This window comes from Hemitrygon akajei, chromosome 14, assembly GCF_048418815.1.
Source record: "Hemitrygon akajei chromosome 14, sHemAka1.3, whole genome shotgun sequence".
Taxonomy (NCBI): domain Eukaryota; kingdom Metazoa; phylum Chordata; class Chondrichthyes; order Myliobatiformes; family Dasyatidae; genus Hemitrygon; species Hemitrygon akajei.
The window spans coordinates 93,935,809-93,957,140 of NC_133137.1; the positions used below are offsets into that span (position 1 = coordinate 93,935,809).

The 21,332-nt window shown below is 42.8% G+C and overlaps 1 protein-coding gene and 1 long non-coding RNA gene across 4 annotated transcripts in view; one reads left to right on the plus strand and one right to left on the minus strand.

Moving 5' to 3' along the window:
• Positions 1 to 21,332, plus strand: part of LOC140738800 (uncharacterized) — a 72,079-nt gene that overhangs the window by 50,408 nt on the left and 339 nt on the right. For both annotated transcript variants that reach the window (XR_012101458.1, XR_012101457.1), the window contains one exon: positions 20,310 to 20,473. This is a non-coding gene — a long non-coding RNA (uncharacterized lncRNA). The remainder of the gene's footprint in view (positions 1 to 20,309; positions 20,474 to 21,332) is intronic.
• The window catches only part of LOC140738799 (reelin-like), a 302,475-nt gene that overhangs the window by 28,619 nt on the left and 252,524 nt on the right, over positions 1 to 21,332 (minus strand). For both annotated transcript variants that reach the window (XM_073066646.1, XM_073066645.1), the window contains exons 48-54: positions 21,028 to 21,168; positions 14,433 to 14,610; positions 9,214 to 9,407; positions 5,082 to 5,335; positions 3,692 to 3,855; positions 1,330 to 1,544; positions 244 to 421 (exon numbers count right to left, since the gene is read on the minus strand). In XM_073066646.1, the coding sequence (XP_072922747.1) occupies positions 244 to 421; positions 1,330 to 1,544; positions 3,692 to 3,855; positions 5,082 to 5,335; positions 9,214 to 9,407; positions 14,433 to 14,610; positions 21,028 to 21,168 (1,324 nt within the window). The remainder of the gene's footprint in view (positions 1 to 243; positions 422 to 1,329; positions 1,545 to 3,691; positions 3,856 to 5,081; positions 5,336 to 9,213; positions 9,408 to 14,432; positions 14,611 to 21,027; positions 21,169 to 21,332) is intronic.

Genomic DNA, 21,332 nt, shown 5'->3' on the forward strand with positions numbered 1-21,332 from the left:
CCTGCATTAGGGGGAGACCCATTGCTAAACAAAAGACTGGACAAAAGTAATTTTATATATATATATAACTCCGAGTGCAATCTATAAGAATGACCAAAACATTCAGTATTAATACAATTCAGAGTCTGAAAGTCAAGTTCTGGAGTTGCACTTTGCTGCTCCAGGATTCAGGAGACTTGTGAAACTTGTAATGAGTATTCCACGATCACATTTGATAAGCTACCTCATATAATCTGGTCATACCTTCAGAGAATGACTCAAGTAGCAATTTGGCCCAGAGAAGCCAGGGTCACAGAAGCACTGTTTGTTTAGGCAGTCTCCATGTCCTCCACAATTATTTGGGCAGGCAGGCCCCACATAGAAATTATCAATGGCCCACTGAATATCCGAATACTTTTGATAGAATCGGAATCTCACAGGGCTGTAATAAAATGGAACATTAATTTTAATTTCACCTATAAAAGGACAAAACCAAAATGCTACTTTAATGAATAAGCCACATGCAGAGAAAAAATAAATAAGGTCCTTTGTTTAAATTTTTGAGAGCAAACAGGAAAATGGGGGCAATATTCTGCAGGTCAGGAGTTCAGAAAGAGGTTATTAACCTGCAACATAATTCTAAAGATGCCAGTCTAGATGTTTTTACTTTCATTGTATATAAACTTCTTAATGTTGCTTTAGAATTGAGTAACATGGGTGCCTGGCGAGGAGGCGGTGCAGGGAAGAGAGAGCATCACTTGAAAATGGTGAAAAGCTCGTTTTATATAGGAAGATTATTTAGGGTGGTAGAGTAGTGTAGTGGTTAGCACAACACTTTACAGTACAGACGATCCAGGTTCAATTCCCGCTGCTGCCTGTAAGGAGTTTGGACATTCTCCCTGTGACCGTGTGAGTTCCCCTTCTCCCACAGTTCAAAGATGTACGAGTTGGTAGGGTAATTGGTCATTGTAAATTCTCCCATGATTCAGCTGGGATTAAATCATTGGATTGCTGGCCATCATGGCTTGAAGTGCCGTAACAGCCTATTCCGTGCTGTATTTCAATAAATAAATAAATCTTTGATTTAGGTGATAGATAAAGAAGTAATATTGGGGTGAAGGGGAGAGAAATGGGGAGAAGGGGAGAACATGCCCTGTTATTTCATTGCCCTGTGATACTCTGTATTTCATTAATGCTCAATGGGAGGTGGTATATGTTGCCTCACCAGATCTCATCTGATGTTCAAGTTGAGCAGAATTTGTTTTCTACACACTAAAAAGCTTTAACATAAATCTGTGGTGAGCAGATCAATACAACACAATCCTCACTCCAAAGGCTTCTCTTACTCACTTGCCCACCAGATTGTCAGGCAGTGGGTAGATGGCTCTCTTCCATTCCTTGGCAGGGAAGAACACTGACGGCTGAGTAATGTCACCAGAGCATTGTGAGTCAGCTGGGAGGCACTGGGGCATCAGGTACCGCCAGTTCATACCAAAGTCAGTTGAGTACTGAACATGGACCTGGTTCTGAATTATTTTTTCTGTTGTCTTGCAGCCCACTGAAATCTAAAAAGAAAGCCTGAATTAATTGCTTAAAATCAGAATCACTGATGTTTCCCTCTGATTAGTATTTTAATTTACCCAAGTTATAATGATGTTCCATTTCATTTGCAAAAATGATGATCTGACTTTCAAAAGCTCCAAACCAATGCTGGATACGTATTACCTTCCATCTACAGGTATAGCAGAAGCTGATATATAAAGAGAAAATATTGAAGACACTCAGGATGCCAGGCAACATCTGTGGAAACAGAAGCATATCTCTCATTTCCGGTCTGGAACTGTTTCTCTTTCCATAGATGCTGCCTGACCTGCTGAGCATTTCTGGTATTTTTCTGCTTTTATTTCAGATTTCTCACATCTGCAGCTTTCTTTTTGATTTTCATTAACATGAGCTGATGGTTTACAAAGTTAACTTTCAGGTGCATTACTTAGGCCGATGCTTCAGTGAAGTACCAACGACCTGTGATGCAGTGCAGTATTTTTAATTGACATATTAAATCTGAGGCGTGTATTGTTTTCCATTTGCATTTCTATAAAATAATAATAATAGACTATTTTGAAAGATTAAAGTATTGAGCTATATCAATACTGGAGCACCGTCTCTCTGGTTCTGAGCTTTCACGTGCGATATTAAGCTGGGGCTTTGTCTCCTCCCTTATTTGGAACAGAGGTGTAATGGTTAAATTATCGATGAAGAATTTGATTTGGAGAACTGTTCAAAATTCATCATGGGGAATTTAAATTCAGTTAATCAAGTAACCTGAAAATAAAGAACTAAATTGCAGTGATTAGGGAAGTGCAGGAAGGAAATCAGCTTGCCTCACCCAGTGAGCCCATGTATAACTTCAGCTCCATTGTAACGTGGTTGATTAACTATCCATCAAAAATGTATCACACATCAATGTGGAAAAGTCTTTCTCACAAAAGTCAGGGGTCCCAAACCCGCGATATTTATTTCTATAAAAGGTCAGTGTCTGTAAGTGCGCAGGAGTGGCACAGCTGACAGTTTCTCCTCCAAGTCACACGACGATATGACTTGAGAATAGACTGTCATCTTTCAAGTCATATTATTGTGTGGCTTGGGGGAGAATCTGTAGGCTGTGCTACTCACATACATGGGGTTAGATCCAATGATGATATTAAACCCATTGACAATATCATTGGGTCTAATCTCAACTCTGTGGATGTATCTTGTACCAGATGAACTTTCTCAAAGGAAATTAAGAATGGGCAGTAAATCTGCAAATGCTGGAAATGCAAAGCAACACACACAAAATGCTGGGAGAACTCAGTAGGCCAGGCTATGGAAAAGAGGGACTCTGACTTCTCCCTTTCCTTTAAGTCCTGGAGAAGGGTCTAGGCCCAAAACGTCGACAGTTTATTCTTCCATGGGCAATAAATGCTGGGCTTGCCCATTTCCTCTTTCTGGAAATGTATGTACATATAAAAATGCATGCCACTATTGCAATTAAGAGCATGGGAATTATTCTACGTATCTTTACCATTATATATAGCTGAATAATATCACTAGAAACAGGTTATTTGATTACAATCACATTATTGTTTGTGGTGATTCTTGTGGATTAACTTGTTGCTAAGTTTTCTTTTTTTTTTACAAATAAGTGACTACTCTTCAATCAAAAAATATCCTGAACAATTCAGTGTGATGTCTAGAAATGAAATGAGCATTTCTCAATGTGCTCCTTGCTCAGCCTGCTGACATTCATTTCAAATGACTTCAGCTGATCCTGAAAATAAAGGAGACAAAAGCAGGAATCTGGAAATCGACAAAAATGTTGTGTTGGCAGCTCTTCACAGAGGAGTCAGCTCCATTCTTGAGAAATCCGCTAACACCAGTCACAAGACTACCATCTAATGACTAAAATACTAATCTCTCTGTGTTAGGTAATGACTTTCTTTGTTTCAATTTTGATATTACAGACTTCCTGAAAACTGAAGTTGGATCAAAACATGGAAAACACAGCTCTCTTTTGGCAACGCGGTATCAGCGTAGTCTAGACCTATACAGCATTATCAACTGCCTTTGGAATTTTAACTCTAAACATGATTAGCATTTTTCATTCAAGACACGCAATAGAATAGTAATTGCTATATAAAGTTTTACTTTGCGATGTGACAAGGAGCTTCACCTTGAACTGTACAATCCAGTCCTTGCTAGGTGTGAGGTCATGGGTCGTAGCATCAACTTCCCGACCGTCATGGCTTCCGCACAGCATCACTCCATCTGGCGAATTGCAGAATCTCTCCACAGAGCACTCATCGTGGAACATCCAGTACTTGTTTAGTTTATAAGCTGCCAAAATGTTTCCAACAAGATAAGAGCGTGTTTTTAGTGAAACATTACAAGTTGCACACAGCTAAAAGATACTCTGGCAAAAGCTCCTAAATTAACCTCTATGTTGACTTAGAGGCTTGCTTGTTTCAAGTTTCTTATCTACTAATATTACTTTTAGCCTGAAAAAGCTTTATTAGGATTTGCAGTGTTATTGTGGTTCAGCAATAAAAATAAAATGTATGTTAGAAGCTCAAGCCTTTGAGGATAGAAATTTGCTACTAAAGCACATAATAGCAGCATTTGAGAGGAAGGAACTACCTGACTGGACCACTGGAGCAATCCTCTAAATCTTTTCCCCACTGAATATTTGTCTCTGAGCGTTGAATGCCCGCCTTCGGAATGTAATTAGCAAAAAGTGTCTGCATCACAGGACATAATTAGAAGGTTGCAGGAAACATCATGATTGCAATTAGTTTACAAGACTACCTCCTGAGATTTCAGCTAGAAGCTTGGGAGATTGGGTCTCAAGACTGGATAAATAAAGTTACTTTGGTAACTTCCCTGGAGGAATTTCACTCGATCTCCACGATGGTCACTCCTCCCTCCATTGTACTGAGGCTATGAAGACTGCCCTGGCTGCTGGGCTCCATGCCTGCTAATATGATGAACTGATAAGTGAGGCTTTGGGCCTACTCTGGGCTGCTCCGGGGTTCAGACCTGAGGACTCAATTTTGGTTTGGATTGCTGTTGTTTGCTTCAATTGTTTGCTTGATTGGTATTTTTTTTCTTTCTCTTGAGCATCAAGTGTTGGTCTTTTATTTTTTTCCTTTTCTTCTTTAATTGGGTTCTTTCAGGTTTTATGCTTTGTGGCCTCCTGTGAGCAAGCAAATCTCAAGGTTGTACAATTTATACATTCTTTGATAATAAATGAATCTCGCATCATTACCTAACCCAACTGGTAAACTGGAGCCAGAAATTTGCTGTGAGTTGTAATATTGATGATCTGTTTTGGTATAATTATATTTTCAACAAACTAAGTATTGAAATCAGAAAGTTAACATCACAGATAATCATGTTTCTAAGGTGTGGTCCAGCATATTTTGTTGACTATGATTATATTGATTCAAGGTGACAAAATTACATTCAGATAACCACGAGTTAAACTTTTCAGAGTCAATCACTTAAGAGCTATACGGTAAACCTGACTTGTTAGGTATCTTAGTGACAATTGAACTATAATTTACCTGCGGGTCTTTCTTGAAATAGGTCAAAGCTGATCCTGCCCACAGGTCCACTGTCAGCGGGGCTTCGGTCGTGTGGCGGGACAGGAGTACTGCTGAAGGTATCTAACATGAAGGTTCGGTCACTGGCTGAGCCTGCTATCAATACATTATCAATCGCCCAGTCGCTCTGCTCATGCCCGTCATGGGTAGGTTGCCACCATCGGAAACGGGTGCCAACTACTTTTGCCTCAGATGGCAGGAGAATACTTACAAAGCTATAAATAAATCGCAAACATAAATAAGGTTTAGTTAGTTTTAATTTCAAACATATACAGTTGACACAGCCATGTAATATAATGAAGAATAGTGGACCCACGAACACTACCATCTAGAAGGACAAAAACAGCAGATTCCTGGGAACACCACCACTTGGAAATCCCCCTCCAAGTCACTCCCCAGCCAGACTTGGAAGTATATCGCCATTCCTTCATTGTCACTGGGTCAAAATCATGGAATTCCATTCCTAACAGCACAGGACTATAATGGTTCAAGAAGGCAGATCATCACCACCTTCTCAAGGGCAACCGGGGATGGGCAATAAATGCTGGCTTAGCTGGCGACGCCCACATTGCGTAAATGAATAAATTAAAAAATCTGTGTTCCTGGAAGAGGAATCCAAGGGCCTGGATGAGTGATATGAAGCCTTGGGTTCAAATTCCATCATTGCAGCAGAGAATATAAATTGTTACATACAACTGGAATTAAAAATCTACTATTAGTAATTCGCTCATCATGACACTAGCAGACTGACATCCTGTTTGGTCTTCTGGAAAAGCAACCCACTTTACTTATCCAATTGACTTGTACACACACAGAATACCTGGGAACTCAGCAAGTCAGCAGCATGTATCAGGACAGGGTCTCAGCCCGCAACGTCAACTGTTTATTTCCTGCATAGATGCTGCTTGACTTGCTGAGTTCCTCCAGCATTTTGTGTGTGTGTTGTTCAAGATTTCCGGCGTCTGCAGAATCTCTTGGTGTTTATGGCTTGTACACAACTCTAGACCAGCAGTGATGCGTTTGACTTCTAACTACAAGCTATTTAGTTCAAAAATAATCAAGGAGGGACAATGAATACTGGCCTTGTCAGCAATTGTGAATAAAATCGGTTAAATTGAGGTCAATTGGAGCTATTCTCTCCACAAACAAGAGAAAATCTGCAGATGCTGGAAATCCGAGCAACACACACACACGCACACGATGCTGGAGGAACTCACCAGGCCAGGCAGCATCTTGTGTGTGTTGCTATTCTCTCCAATTATGCTGCTAATTTTCCCTCTTTCACTTTAAACACTTACTCCTAACAGGCATCATTTGAGATTCCTGGGATTGTTAGCTCCTGATCTCTGCAGAGGAAGCTAAGGACCCTACAAGAAGAGATCGGTTATCCCCTGAGGAGGAGAGAGGGTGCTAATATAAAAGTAGTACTCTCCGCAAGCGCAGAGTGCAGGGCTTAAATACAGGCCATAAAAATATACTCAGAATTTGAAATAAAAGCAAATCATGTGAGAAAATGGTCAAATTTTCTCCATTTTATTTAAAAGATATTTTGCAGTGGCAACTGGTGAGGATGTTTTGATAAGGAACAAGTTCAATATCAGGAAAATCATGTAATTGCATATGCTGGAAATCTAAAGTAAAACAGAAAATGCTAGAAAATTTATAAAGGTCAGACAGAATCTGTGACAGGAGAAACAGAGTTAGTGTTCCAGACCAAGGATCTGTTGTCAGAACTGGGGAAGAGAGAAGCTGAGTTAGTTTAAGTTATGTAGAGGGTGAGGGAATGTGTTGTCAGAGTTGCCATGGAGATAAATTGTGGAGACCTTCCAACTGATTGGTTAATGAGGGCAGGTGGAGACCTTCCAGCTGATTGGTTAATGATGACAGGTAAAGACCTTCCAGCTGATTGGTTAATGAGGGCAGGTCGAGACAGAGAAAATGAATAAGAACTATGAAATAAGAGTGATCAGAGAGTGGGAATACAAACAAGGGAACTTTCCTTCCTTTTCTGTATTATCTCGCCATCTCAGGGGATATGTTAGTGATAAACCATTACAAACCCACATACTTCCTCAGCTACTTCAACTATATTTCCTCCCACCCTACAAGGACACAGTTTCATTTCCATCGTACTTGCACGGATAGAGAGATTTTTCATATGGTGCCACTAAGGTGTTCATATTTGAGCATGGTTTCCTCTCGAGCATAGTTGACACAGTTCTCAACCCTATTATATCTACTTCCTGTCCTTCTGCATTCACTTCCTGCCTCACTGGACAGAGCTAAGTCAGAGTTCTCCAAGTCAATGTCCACGGTTTCACCAGGTCCATCAGCAGACCATATCTTCCCTTCCCACTCCACAACATACTTCCAGCATTTTGAAGGTCAGTTCCCTTCCTGCTCTTCCACCCACGTCAACCATCGAGCCACTTACAGCACTCCCCATGTAATCTCAGCAGATTACGTCTGTCCCTTTAACCCTTCCCTTCCCACAATTCGGGACCCAGAAGCCAGATGACCTTAACAGTACTCTGACCCACATTTATTTTGCTAAAATTATGAACTGAAAATTTGTCCTTTAGCATGATCTAGACCCACAACAGAAAATTCTCAGCATGTAAACACAGAGAAGACTGGCCGTTCAGCTGCTTAATCTGCTCCCCGTTTTAACAAAAACACGAGATTCTGGCAGATGTTGGAAACCTTGAGGAACACGCACAAAATGCTGGAGGAACTCAGCAGGTGAGGCAGCGCTCACGGAGGGGAATAAACAGTTGATGCTTCGGGCCAGGACCCTTCATCGGAACTCTGTTCTGTTGTACTCACACGTTCCTCACCATTTAACAAGATTGTTCTGTAACCTCACGCTATATTCCTGCTCACCCTGTACAACTTACAAAGAATATACCTTCCTTTGCTTTAAATGTTTAAACACTCTGCTAGTGCCATCCTTTGAGGGACAGTTCCAAACATTCCCAACCCTCTGAAAAAAAGCATCTTGACTCAACAATCTTAAATCAGTTTTAAACAGCAATGCATAGTTCTAGACTCTCGTACAAGATTAAGCTTCCTTCCCACATTCACTCTGACAAAATGTCTCAGAATCGTAAAATGATTTCCTACCCATCTTTATGCCATTAGCAACTTCAGCAACCATACATTTGGTGACTTCTTCCAAGTCATTGATATAAAGCGTCAAGCACAGAATCAAATAACGGTGTGATGACTGTACACTCCAGTATCAATTGTTTGGCGACAATAAAGTAATAAAGTAAAGTAACTGATAAAACTTTGAGGCCCTGGCACAGATCCCTGTGGCATACCACTCCTTACCTCTTTCGCGTTATGACACAGGAAGCCATTTGAGTCACTGAGTTTACATTATTTCTCAATAACCCATTATTGCTCGTGTTCTCCTCAACCCATCCCCGCCATCCGCCTACACACATTAGCATTAATCTATAATATCGACCAGTTACATCAAGCCGAACGGGTCATTCACCCATGTGTCCTAATTTCTGCTTCCTGTTAGCCAGCCAATTTTCTTTCCATTCCTGCACCCTGAACTTCTATTTTCCTCAGTAACTTTGGACATGACACTTTATCAAATGCCTTCTGGAACTCTCTGTATAATGCAACCCTGGTTTTCCTTATTGCATTGTACATCTTCAAAGAACTCCAATAATTGGTGAATTGTGATTACATGTTGACTTTGCCCAATTACCTTGAATAATTTCCTTCTTTAATGACTAAAGTAAAAGCCATCTCTGATGCTTTTAGAAACAATTCTATGTACTTCCTCATGATAGATGTTAAGGCCTGTAGGTTTCCCATTCTCAGTCTCCCCTCTTTTATGAATGAACAGGAAGGAGCTAATGTAATTTGGATTGCAGATCGGCTGTAGAGGCCCAAACAGAGCAGATTGAAGAAACATCTTGCAGGACATTTTATTCCTCCTTCTCTGTGTCAAGTGAGGCTCCATTCGCACCTCAGCTGCAGCGCCTTGCTCTTGTACCCACAGAGTGTTTAACACATCTTTCATTTTGGTGGCTCTTTAAGAAAGCCGATGTAGTTGAGTACTTGAGACACTCACCTTGGCTTATTGTATTGGTCAAAGAAGATTTCCATTAAGATATTCCATGTGATGCCTCCATTGTTAGAGTAATCCAGAAAGACACCCTGATTACGATTGGTTGGGGGAACAAGGCAGCCGTACATGAAGTAAAACTGAATAAACTCAGCATCTGTGAGATCCAGATCTACTGTCACCAACTGACGTGTGCAACCCTAAAGCAGAGGAATATTTTCATCAGGTTTTAAGTATGTTGGATGCCAATTTATCTTAGCACAATATTTATAACGTTGTTGTAAAGTGAACAGTTGTGCAACTTAATGCAAAGAGACTTGGAACACAGATTCACATCGCAGCATTCTTGTGCTTTTGGAGAATTTATGTTCTTCAGGGTTCTCTATTTTGAGAAAACTGACACAATGTTGTTAATATTTAATACTCAAAGGCGAAAGTGCCATAATCTAAGTAACACACACAAAATGCTGGAGGAACTCAGCAGGCCAGGCAGCATCTATGGAAAAGAGTACAGTCGACGTTTCAGGCCGAAACTCTTAGGCAGGATCATATTATATAGGGCTTTTGACCAAAATGTCAATGGTATACGTAAATCCATTACCCATTGTGTGAATAACCTGCCTCTCAGATCCCCTTTAAATGATTGTTTTTCTCTGCACAGGAGGAGCTCAGTATTTCCAGCACTGTTTTGTTCCTAATTAAAGACTTTGGTATGAATGTGGGCTTGTTTGAAGCTTCTAATGATGAAAGGGTTCTGACGTTGAAGGGTTGAAACCTGCACTTCAACTTTTGTTGTTAGATTAAAATGCTGTATCCTTGTGGAAGTAAAGGAATTAACATTGGGGAAAAAAAGGAAGTACTGGAAACAGGCAATAGGTCAGGCAGTATCAGTGTGAAAAGAAAGAGAATTAAAGTTTCATTTCAAAGATACTTCAGCAGAACTTGGAGAGAGAACAACTTGTAAATTTCAAAGAGAGCAGGCAAAGATGGATAAAGGGAATTTCTTTGACTAGGTGGGGCCAAGCTGTTGATGATGTCATCAGGTTCATTGATTTAAATAGGACAATTATAGAGAGAGAAGATAAAAGTTTATTTGACATCAATGCAAATTATTTTAAAATCTATTGTCCCTTTGTTAATCCTGTTTCTCCTTCCATAGATGATGCCCGACTGATTGATTATTCTTATTCTTATTTCAGATTTCTAGCCACTGCAGTTTCTGTTCTGATTTTCATTGAAAGGAACTAACAATCACCTCAGAAAGCTGACATGGGGGAGAGAGAGAGAAAGACAGTAGGTAAAATGTGCATTCTGAGTGACAAGAATAAATCTCAGATCTGCTATTATTGAGAAAATGGGTTCAGTAGCCACATGTGCGCTGTTAAAACTGTTTGAATGCACTCCCAACAGGTGTGGCACCAAGATAGCAACTGCTAAATTAAAAAAGACATGGAGTCCATCTGTCCTTTATTGTCAGGACTGTATTTTGAACTGTAAACTGGATTACATTTAGAGTACACGTGCACATTGCACAATGCCAACAGGAACTTGCTTTACTACACACGTGAAAGGGGATTGAACAAGCAATCAGTCACCCATCTAAGCGAGCTGGATCCCACAGCGGGGCTATGAACAGTATTGGGACAGGAGCAAACTTTCAGTGGGATACAAATCCACAACATTTCGATTTACTTTAATTCTGATAGGCTGCAGATTGAATTGCTATGACTGCTGTACAGATAAGATTAGGATAATAATTAAAATGCAAATTCACAGCAGAAAGGTGAGCCAAATGTTTGATAATTAAGCCTAGTTATCAGCCATTCCAGGTATCACCTAAGGGTTTCGTTCCATCCTCTTTACGAGTAATTCAGTATCATTTAGATATTAACACCAATTCAAGTCCATAATAACAGTTTATTGCACGAGCACTTCAGTGGCCTATCAGTGCCTTCCGATAATCTCAGATTGTTTCATTAATCTTTGCTGAAGATGATGGAAATTGAATTTAGATGAATTGCAATGATCACTGATTCTTCCAATAGATAATTAAATTGTGAAGACAGGTTTAACAAAGAGTCTGTAATCTTTGTGGGTGGAGCTGGGTGGGGTTAATTGGAACATCATTCCAGTTATTGCTTTCCTGCAATCAATTTGTAATGTGCTACGGACAAGCGTACTGGCAAACAGTGAAAAAACAACCTGGAAATCAAGTTTGCACAACTTTTACATGCACAGCCATGGAAGCTTCCAAACCAAGCACTGTCTGATAATCTAAAATTGTTGTTTTCCAAGAAGGAAAGAGGATGACGAATGATAGTGAGGAAGAATGGGAGAACAGATGTTTCCCCTCACCTACTCTTCTGCAATATCTATTCCCATCTCCTTGTCATGCTTGTGATGTGATAATGCTGTAAACCAGAGGCTGTGTAATGTAGTTGAAAGGATTTACAGATGATGTGAAGGCAAAATTGCCCTTGCATTTCTCCAGTAACATATCATGTTTTTCTTGAGAAAATGTATTTAAAAAAATGAGGGCCTTCGACAATGCCAGCTCGTGATCATGAACCAAGGAAATTAAAAACAAAAGAACCAGGAGCAAGCTGATTGATCATCTCCTCTGGCAACACACACAAAATGCTGGAGGAACCCAGCAGGTCAGGCAGCATCTATGGAAGTGAATAAACAGTCAACATTCTGGGCCAAGATCCTTCTTCAAGACTGAAAAGGAAGGGGGAAGACACCAGAATTAAGAGACTGGGGGAGGTGAAGGAGGATAGCTGGAGGGTGGTAGGAGAAGCCAGAAGGGTTGGAAAGATAAAGGGCTGGAGAAGAAGGAATCTGATAGGAGAGGAGAGTGGTCCATGGGAGAAAAGGACGGAGGGTAGTGTGTTCAGTGGGATAAGGTTTGAGGAGCAGAGGGGAGTTCTGAAGTTGAGTCGGTTGTTGTCTCATCGGTAATTTGAAATGAAAGGATCCAGAGTAGGCAGGGGACCAGAGTGAGGAGTCCAAGAAGAGGAAGAAGATCCAATTGGAGATTGGAGAAAGGGTCGACTAGTGCAGGGTGTGGAATTCCTGCAAAAGAAGTGGGCTCGGAGATGGAAGTGATGAAAGAAGAGCTTGGCGTCATGGTGGGCCCAGAATTCACTGAGGTGCGGGTGAAGGGTAAGGTAAGGCCCTTTCTCCCATGCTCCACTCTCCTCTCCTATCAGAATCCTTCCTCTCCAGCCCTTTATCTTTCCTACTCACCTGGCTGCTCCTTCCCTCACCCCACTTTTTTATTCTGGTGTTTTCCCCCTTTTCCTTTTCAGCCCTGAAGAAGGGTCTCGGCCTGAAATGTTGACTGTTCATTCAATTCTATAGATGCTGCCTGACCTGCTGAGTTCCTCCAGCATCTTGTGCGCTTTGCTTCGGAATTCCAGAATATGAAGACTTTTCTGTATCTATAATCAGCTTCTCTTGGTGAACGGTGAGCAGACAACTGGAAGGTTTGAATTACAAGGATAGATTGGAGAGGCTGGAAATGTAACCCTGGACTGAAGGAGTCCTATGAGTGACCTTATAGAGGTTTATGAAATTACGGGGGGAATAGACAGGGTAGATCATCACAGTCTTCTTTTCAAAAGTAGAGGAATCAAAAACTAGAGTTTAAGATGGGGGGGGCGGGGTAGTTAAAAGGAATCCGAGGGGCAAGTTTTTCACACAATGGGTGGTGGCTATATGGAATGAGCTGCAGTGGGGTGTTGAGAATGAGGTGCAAAGTTTCAGGGCAAGGGGTCACCCTTTTTAAGGCAGTGACAACGATCTTCCCTCAGAGGCTCTCTGAAATTCTCTACCTAGAGTATTGCGGAGGTGAAGCTTCAATACATGCAACAAGGGTCTGGCAGATATTTAAGCTATAGGGGAGCCTTGAGTATGGTGAGGGAGCAAGTTAAAGGTGCTGAGGGCAAGTGTAGTTCAGCAATGGTCTCAGAGATCCATAGAGTTATACAGAACGGGAACAGATCCTTCATCTGTGACAATTTTAACAATTAAAACATTTGGCCAGGTACATGGATAGGAAGGGTTTAGAGGGATATGGATGGGTACATGGATGGGAAGGGTTTAGAGGGATATGGACAGGTACATGGATAGGAAGGGTGTAGGGGGATATGGACAGGTACATGGATAGGAAGGGTGTAGGGGGATATGGACAGGTACATGGATAGGAAGGGTATAGGGGGATATGGACAGGTACCTGGATAGGAAGGGTTTAGAGGGATACAGACAGGTACATGGATAGGAAGGGTTTAGAGGGATATGGACAGGTACATGGATAGGAAGGGTGTAGGGGGATATGGACAGGTACATGGATAGGAAGGGTTTAGAGGGATATGGTCAGGTACATGGATAGGAAGGGTTTAGAGGGATATGGATAGGTACATGGATAGGAAGGGTATAGGGGGATATGGACGGGTACATGGATAGGAAAGGTTTAGAGGGATATGGACGGGTACATGGATAGGAAAGGTGTAGGGGGATATGGACAGGTACATGGATAGGAAGGGTGTAGGGGGATATGGACAGGTACATGGATAGGAAAGGTTTAGAGGGATATGGACGGGTACATGGATAGGAAAGGTTTAGAGGGATGTGTGCCAAACACAGACCAATGGGATCAGCATGTTGGTTGGCACGGGTGAGTGTAGCTGAGGGGCCAAATACCAGTATTCGCAGTTCAGTACTCTGGGTAGAGAATTCCAGAGACCCTCTGACGGAAGAACTTCATTTCTTCCTCAAGTGGGTGACCCCTTTCCCTGAAACTATGCACCTTGCTCTCGGAATCCCACTACAGGAACCACTCCGACAGGCAGTTCATTTCATATAGCCACCACCCACTGTGTGAAAAACCTGGACCTCAGGACCCCTTTAAATTCCCCCCCCCATCCCCCCATCTTAAACATTAGTTTTAGATTTCCCTACCCTTGGAAAGAAAGACTGTGACTAGAATCTGGTTGTGTACTTGAAGGGCGGTGACCTGCCAGGATGTGGATCAAATGCTGGAACGTGGCATTACATTGGGTAGCTCTTTTTCAAACAGCACAGATATGAAAGGCAGAATGGCCTTCTGAGCTGCAAATTTTCTGTAATTCTATATCTGAACCCAATTTCTTACAATCAGACATCTCAAGCAGACTCACGCACTGATACGCTGGCTAGCATCTGAACCTGAAGATCACACTCACTCCGCTAAAGTGAAGAGCCATGCCAGAGGCCACGACGCCACAGATGGTGGTGAGTTTGCCACCATTTACGGTCAGCCAGTTGTTGCTGGAGGGGGATCTGTTGAAGTTGTCCTTGAGCTGCCGGGGGAGACTTGTCTTCGGTTCATCACAGTACGTGCCAGACCACTCCTCGTCGCAGCTGGGATCAAGGAAAAGCCAACGCAAAGGTTATTTTCATAATGACAAAAGGAGTAGAGAGATGACTGCAAACTATGAAAGCATCCCACATTTGCAAGAGGAAAGCCTACATCTGTAAGCATGGATATTGTAGGCCATTACTCTGCGATGGTGGTTGTATCCAATTCAATATCACCACTTGCCTCTCAGCGTTTTGGAACATAAAGGGTTGGCCTCAGCTCCTGGCCACAATGCCGCATTACTGATACCAACATGTCAATTTTTCTGTTTCAATTCTTGCATCAACTAATATACCTCTCCTATCTTTGTCTTTTCTCCTTTGCATTCCAGATTCCAGTGGCTCTCAATTATTGAAATATTTATTTGTAAGGTAATATCAGATTAGCATTCAATAGTGGAGAAGGCAGATTGGTCACTTCCTGTTAAGGCCGGAATGGGATATTTACCAAAGTGTCTTTGACATTCTGCACTGATTTCTATTACCCTGAGTGAACAGGGGCCGTTTTAAACTTCATTCAGGAATTAAGCAAAACAGGAAAGATGTAAATAAGGATGAAAGAGTACAGAGAAAATTTACAAGGATGTTGCTGGGTCAGGAGGACCTGAGTTATAACGAATAGGTTAGCACTTCACTCCATGCAATGTGGAAGATTGAAAGGAGATTTGATAGAGATATAGAAAATTATGAGGGGTAAATGCAACCAGGTTTTCTGCACTGAGGTTGGGTGGGACTACAACTAGAGGTCATGGGCTAAGAGTGAAAGGTGAAAAGTTTAAGGGGAACATCAGGGGAAATTTCTTCACTCAGAGGGTGGTGAGAGTGTGGAATGAGTTGCCAGCACAAGTGGTCCATGCGAGCTCAAGTTAAATGTTTAAGAGAAGTTCAGATAGGTACATGGATGGTAGGGATATGGAGGGCTTTGGTCCTGGTGCAGGTCAATGGGAATAGGCAGCTTAAATGGTTTGGCATGGACTAGATGGGCTGAAGGGCCTGCTTCTGAGCTGTACTTAACCATGACTCTGACAAACACAAGAGATTCTGCAGACATGGGAAATCTTGAGCAATGCACACTAAATGCTGGAAGAACTCAGCATGTCAGGCAGCACCTATGGAGGGGAATACACACTCAGAGTTTTGGGTCGAGACTCTTCATCAGGACTGGAAAAGAAGTGGGCAGAAGCCAGAATAAGTTGGTGAGGGGAGGGGAGGGAAAGGAGCGTAAGCTGGTAGGTGATAGGTGAGAGTAGATGAGGGGGAAGGTGAATGGGTGGGGGAGGGGGAAATAAAGTAAGGAACTGGGAGTGATAGGTGGAGAGGTCAGTGTACCTTGGAAGAAAGGAAAAGAGAAGGGAAGTGATGGGCGGGAGAGGAGAAGAGAAGGGTAGCCAGAATGAGAAATGGAAAAAATGAAGGGGAGAGGGACATGATAAGGAAATCAATGTTCATCCATCAGGTTGGAAGTTATCCAGGGTGGAGGTGTAGTACTTGTCATGGAGAGAGTGATCCCTGTTGAAAGCAGGGAGAGGGGAAGATGTGCTTAGTGGTAGGATCCCATTGGAGATGGCAAAGGTTATGGAGAATGATGTGCTCATGGGGTGGTAGGTGAGGTCAAAGCTAACACCATCCCTGTTATGACAGTGGGAGGATGAGGTGAGAGCATATGTGGGAGATGGAGGAGATGGGGAATAGGGCAGCAGCGATCGTGGTGGAAGGGACACACTGTTCTTTGAAAAAGGAGGACATTTCAGATGTTCTAGAATGGAAAACCCCATCCCGAGGACAGATGTGGCAGAGACTGAAGAACTGAGAGAAGGGAATAACATTTTTACCAATGACAGGGTAGGAAGAGGTGTAATCCAGATAACTGTGAGTCATTCGGTTTGTACAAGATGTCAGTAGATAGTCAGTCTCAAGAGATTGAGACAGAGAAGTTGAGAAAGGGGAGAGAAGTGTCAGAAATGGGTCATGTAGATTTGAGGGCAGGGTGAAAGTTGGAGGTAAGGTTGATGAGCTCAGCATGAGTGCAGGAAGCAATCTTTGCTAATCTTCAGCTTGTACAGAAATGAAAAAGTACTTGATGTAAAATGGGGGAGAAAAGTCTCATTGGGCTTCCCTTTACCAAAGTTCCAGAACGGTGGGTGGGGGGGGGGGGGTGGAACTGGGATTAGCAATTGTAGTTGTTTGCAATCCAGGACATTCTATCACACGACCTCTTGTCATCCCACCAGCCCATCTTCATACTGTTAGTCACCTGATTTGTCCATTACGGCACACTTTCCTTCCTCTTCAGGTAGAAAAGGTTAAGCAAATGTATTCCCCTTAAAAAGCTTTAAAATTAATAAACATATTTTAAGAAATACTAACTAGGCTCATTTAATCGAATGCCCCGTGAACTTCATCCCAGGTTACTCATTAATTCCCGGAGACGCCAAGGAGTTTTGGGCACTGTCTGTAATTATGGCACTGAGGAAAATGTTCAAGCATTTTGTTGGGAGACCGAGAGACACTAGGCTTGATGAAAGGGGAGATCTACTGCTGTGATACTGAATGAAGTTATTCAGAGGTGAAAAATACACAGCCACAACAGGAAACTTGAGTACTGAAAAAATCTTGTTTCAGTGAAGAAGCTGCAACCTTCCTAGGTATCTGTTGCAAGTTTTAAGTGACTGAAGATGGCCCTTGGCCAATTGTTTAAGGGACCACTAGGCTTCTGATGTAGAATGGTGGCAGCCTTCAACCCCACCGTCCTCTGTAAGGAGTATGTATGTATGTCCTTCCTGTGGAGTGCATTGGTTTTCTCCGGGTGCTCCGGTTTCTTCCCACAGACCAAAGACGTACTAGTTAGTAGGTTAATCAGTCGCTGTAAATTGTCCCGTGATCAGGTTAGGGTGAAATCGGGGATTGCTGGGCAGTGTGGCTCAAAGGGCAGGAAGGGCTTATTCCAAGCTGCATCTCTAAATAAGTAAATAAATCATATATACAGGTTATTGTTTAACCCTGTGCAGAGTCTCTGAAGGTTGGAGCCACAGTCCCATTATTCCGCTATGCATCCAGCACCACTACTCCTCAATCCATGGCTTTTACGTTTATCACTCTAACACCAAAACAAAGGAACTCAGAAACTGCTTGCCGAAAAAACAATATCAGCATCCATTTTGTTCCCGTCCTGTTATCCCAGTGGTCACATACAGCCATGATAATCCCAGCAATTAATTAGTCTTCAATAGGCCCTCTCAAGGTGTAGGGCCAAGCCCAGTAGTGCAGGACTTCATAAACCACTGATTTAAAACCATCTTCTCTTTCCAAACGCTCTATACTTTTGTCATGGGCTGAATTACTCCTGTGGTTAATGGTAGTACATCTAGTAGAAATCTACCTTGCGCTAATTCTTCATAGCTTAATTTGCTCTCTTACAGGGCAGGATCTCTGTCTCCACTGTTTCTGATAACAGTTTGGCACTAACATTATCTCAGGAGTACAGCTGGTCAAGTGGAGAGCATGTCAGTGAGGAAATGGAGATGAAGACCATTACTCTATCCTACATCTTAAAGTGGTCATGCAAAGGCATAGGAATAGACCAGTAAAAAGTGTCCTAAACTGGGAGAAAGCCATTTCCAGTTACATGTGGTAGATTGGGAGCATCTACTTGCAGGTGGGCTTACATCTTCACGCTGAAAAGCACTCAATGGAGAAACAGCAAGAGTTCAAGTCTAACAAGATCCCGTCAGGATGAAAGCCAGTGGTAACAAGTGGTGGGAACCCTGTATGCTGAGGGATATTGAAGGCTGGAGAAAAGGAAAACAGGGAGTACACACAAAATGCTGGATGAGCTCAGCAGGCCAGGCAGTGTCTGTGGGGAAAAAAGTGCAGTTGACATTTTGGGCCAAGACCCTTCAGCAGGAAGGTCCTGCCAAAGGGTCTTGGCCCAAAACATCGACTGTTTGCTCTTTTCCTGCCTCGGCTGGGGAGTTCCTCCAGCATTTTGTGTGTGTTGCTCGGATTTCCAGCATCTACAGATTTTCTCCTGTTTGTGGCAGGGAGCATATGGTAGGTTCAGAGAAAATAAAATTAAAATGTGTAGGTTCATATGGTAGGTTCAGAGAAGTACAGCGGCGGGAGGCCCACTGAGAACTAAAATGTGCAGGGAGGCACTTAAAAAGGAAATTAGGAAAATTAAGATCACTGGCAGACAGGATTAAGGTAAATCCAAAGACATTCTATAAGTATATTCAGGGTAAAAGCTTGGGTCAACATGGGCAATCAGTGTATCGATGATGACCCCAATGAACACTTTCCATTGGTATTCATAAAGGAAACAGATGTTGTAGCTTGATAATTCAGTGAGGTGAGGGCATTCACCATGGAGGCCTGAGGAACAGAGGGCCCTTGGATTCTAAATCCATCGACTTGAAGGTGACAAAAAGTTAGGTAACATGGTTGGGAAGGAATGTGGGATGTTGGTCTTCATTAGTCAGGGCATCAAATATTATTTACCTTGGTCAGGCCTCTGTTGGTGATTTGTGTATAGTACTGGCCACCGTACGGCAGGGAGAATGTGATCGTGCTAAAGGGGATTCACCAGAATGTTGCCTGCGATGGAACAGTTCAGTTATGAGGAGAGATGGGGAAATTAGGTCCATTCTCCCCAGGAACATGAAATTATGAGGGGTAAAATCCGGTGGTGTGGTGGCATCCGCACTGGACTTTGAAGCGAGTGGTCCCGGGTTCGAATCCGGCCGGCTCCTTGCACGCTTTCCGTCTGTGCTGGGTTGAGCGTCGAGCTTGTAAAAAGTGCTAAAAGAAACGGCAAGCCAGAAGGGGCGGAATGGATCAGAAGCAACAAGGATGGGGTGCACTGCAGGAAACGTTTCCCCCTACATGAGGAAGATAAAACAAGAGGACATAAACTTAGGGCATGAGGGAGAGATTTAAAGGGGAAATGGGGAAGGGTCCTGGGTCGCACAGCTTGAGAGAGTGCCTGGAGCGGAGTCACTGATACATGAGCACCTGACTCACCTAGACACAGAAGGGTACAGATGGGATCATTACAGATCAACAGGGACAAACTGGGCCTGTTTCCAAGCTCTGTTCTGTGACTCATTGCCAAGCCCCTTTAGAATCCAAATACTAGCAATCATACTACTCTTTGCCACTGAGATCAAACGTAACCTACAGTACGTCATTGCTCCTCATAATCCAAAACACTCCCTCCTTCATTTCCTTATTTATCGATCTCTTCTTTATCTTTTCCACACCAGAAAGTCCTTTTAAGGTGGTGGAGGTGACCATAACTCCACACAGATTATAAACACAGTGAAACCAAATTTCTGCAGAGCGCAGGATTGCCACAGAATTTCACCGCAGTATTGAATGCATTCCAGCAGCGTGTTGTCATCAAACGTGATTAAGTTAATTTATCGACGGATTGCTTTCATTTTCTGGGCACGTTCTTTAACTTGTTTTAGCACTGTTCCTTGCTAGGTTTTTTATTGCATTAATTTTACCTGACACTTGTCTCCTCATGTGTTTAAAGCATTTTATAGCTTATCTTATCTGCTCACATCTGACCTTGTTACTGATACCGCATTTAATAACATCTATTCCCTGTACTTCTGAATGGGCGTTTTCTAGGTAATGGTTCAAAGTTCAATGTACGTTTATTATCTAACTTGTTAACCTTGAGATACGTCTTCTTGCAGGCAGCCACAAAACCAAGAAACAGTATAGAATCCATGAAGAACCCCGGATCACTAAGACGGCCATACATCCGGTGTGCAAAAGAGAATAAACAAATAACAGACAGAACATGAAGTGCAGAGTCCCTGAAGCGACTTCAGAGTCACAGGGCCAGTTTAGCCCTGAGGTGAGTACGATGGGGAGTAGTGACTGGTTAATGAAAATGCAAATTTACACATATTTGTAAATATGTGTATAAATATATATACCTTTGGAGGGTTACCAAAGGAGCAAGTGGAGGGGCAGAATCAAAAAGTTCAAGAAAAGCAGTTTGAACCAGTTGAAGACTGTGGTGAACTACATTTACCTGTCTATACACGCCCCTCTGCTGACAGCTCCTGTGGCTCCTCCCACAGACCCCTGCTGACTGCTCCTGTGGCTCCTCCCACAGACCCCCTGCTGACAGCTCCTGTGGCTCCTCCCACAGACCCTGCTGACTGATCCTGTGGCTCCTCCCACAGACCCCTGCTGACTGCTCCTGTGGCTCCTCCCACAGACCCCCCCCCCCGCTGACTGCTCCTGTGGCTCCTCCCACAGACCCCTGTATAAAGGTGATTGGAGGCACTGCTCCCCCCTCAGTCTCCAGGATGTTGTGTGGTGGTCTCTTGCAGCTAATAGAAGCCTATCGTTCGCCTCCCGTCTCCGAGAGTTATTGATGGTGCATCAAAGCCATTCACTTACATGCAGGAATCGTGTGAGCACCGCCCATGACCGTTACACATGTCCAGGCAGCTGTCCCCGATGTAAACGTTATCGATGGCCCACGTCTGCTGCTTCTCAAAGGGTGCTGGCTGATACCAACGGAAACGAGTGGCCTGGGACCTTGAAGGGAGAACAGATTCAAATAAGATCTTCAGTTCACTTACTTTATGCTTAAATTTTGGATAATCGCTCTACCAAGCCGAGCAGGCGGGTCTACATGGCTAGATCACAAGCACGGCTCAGTGGATACGGTGATCACTTGCACCTCTGGCTGTTGGTTTCTG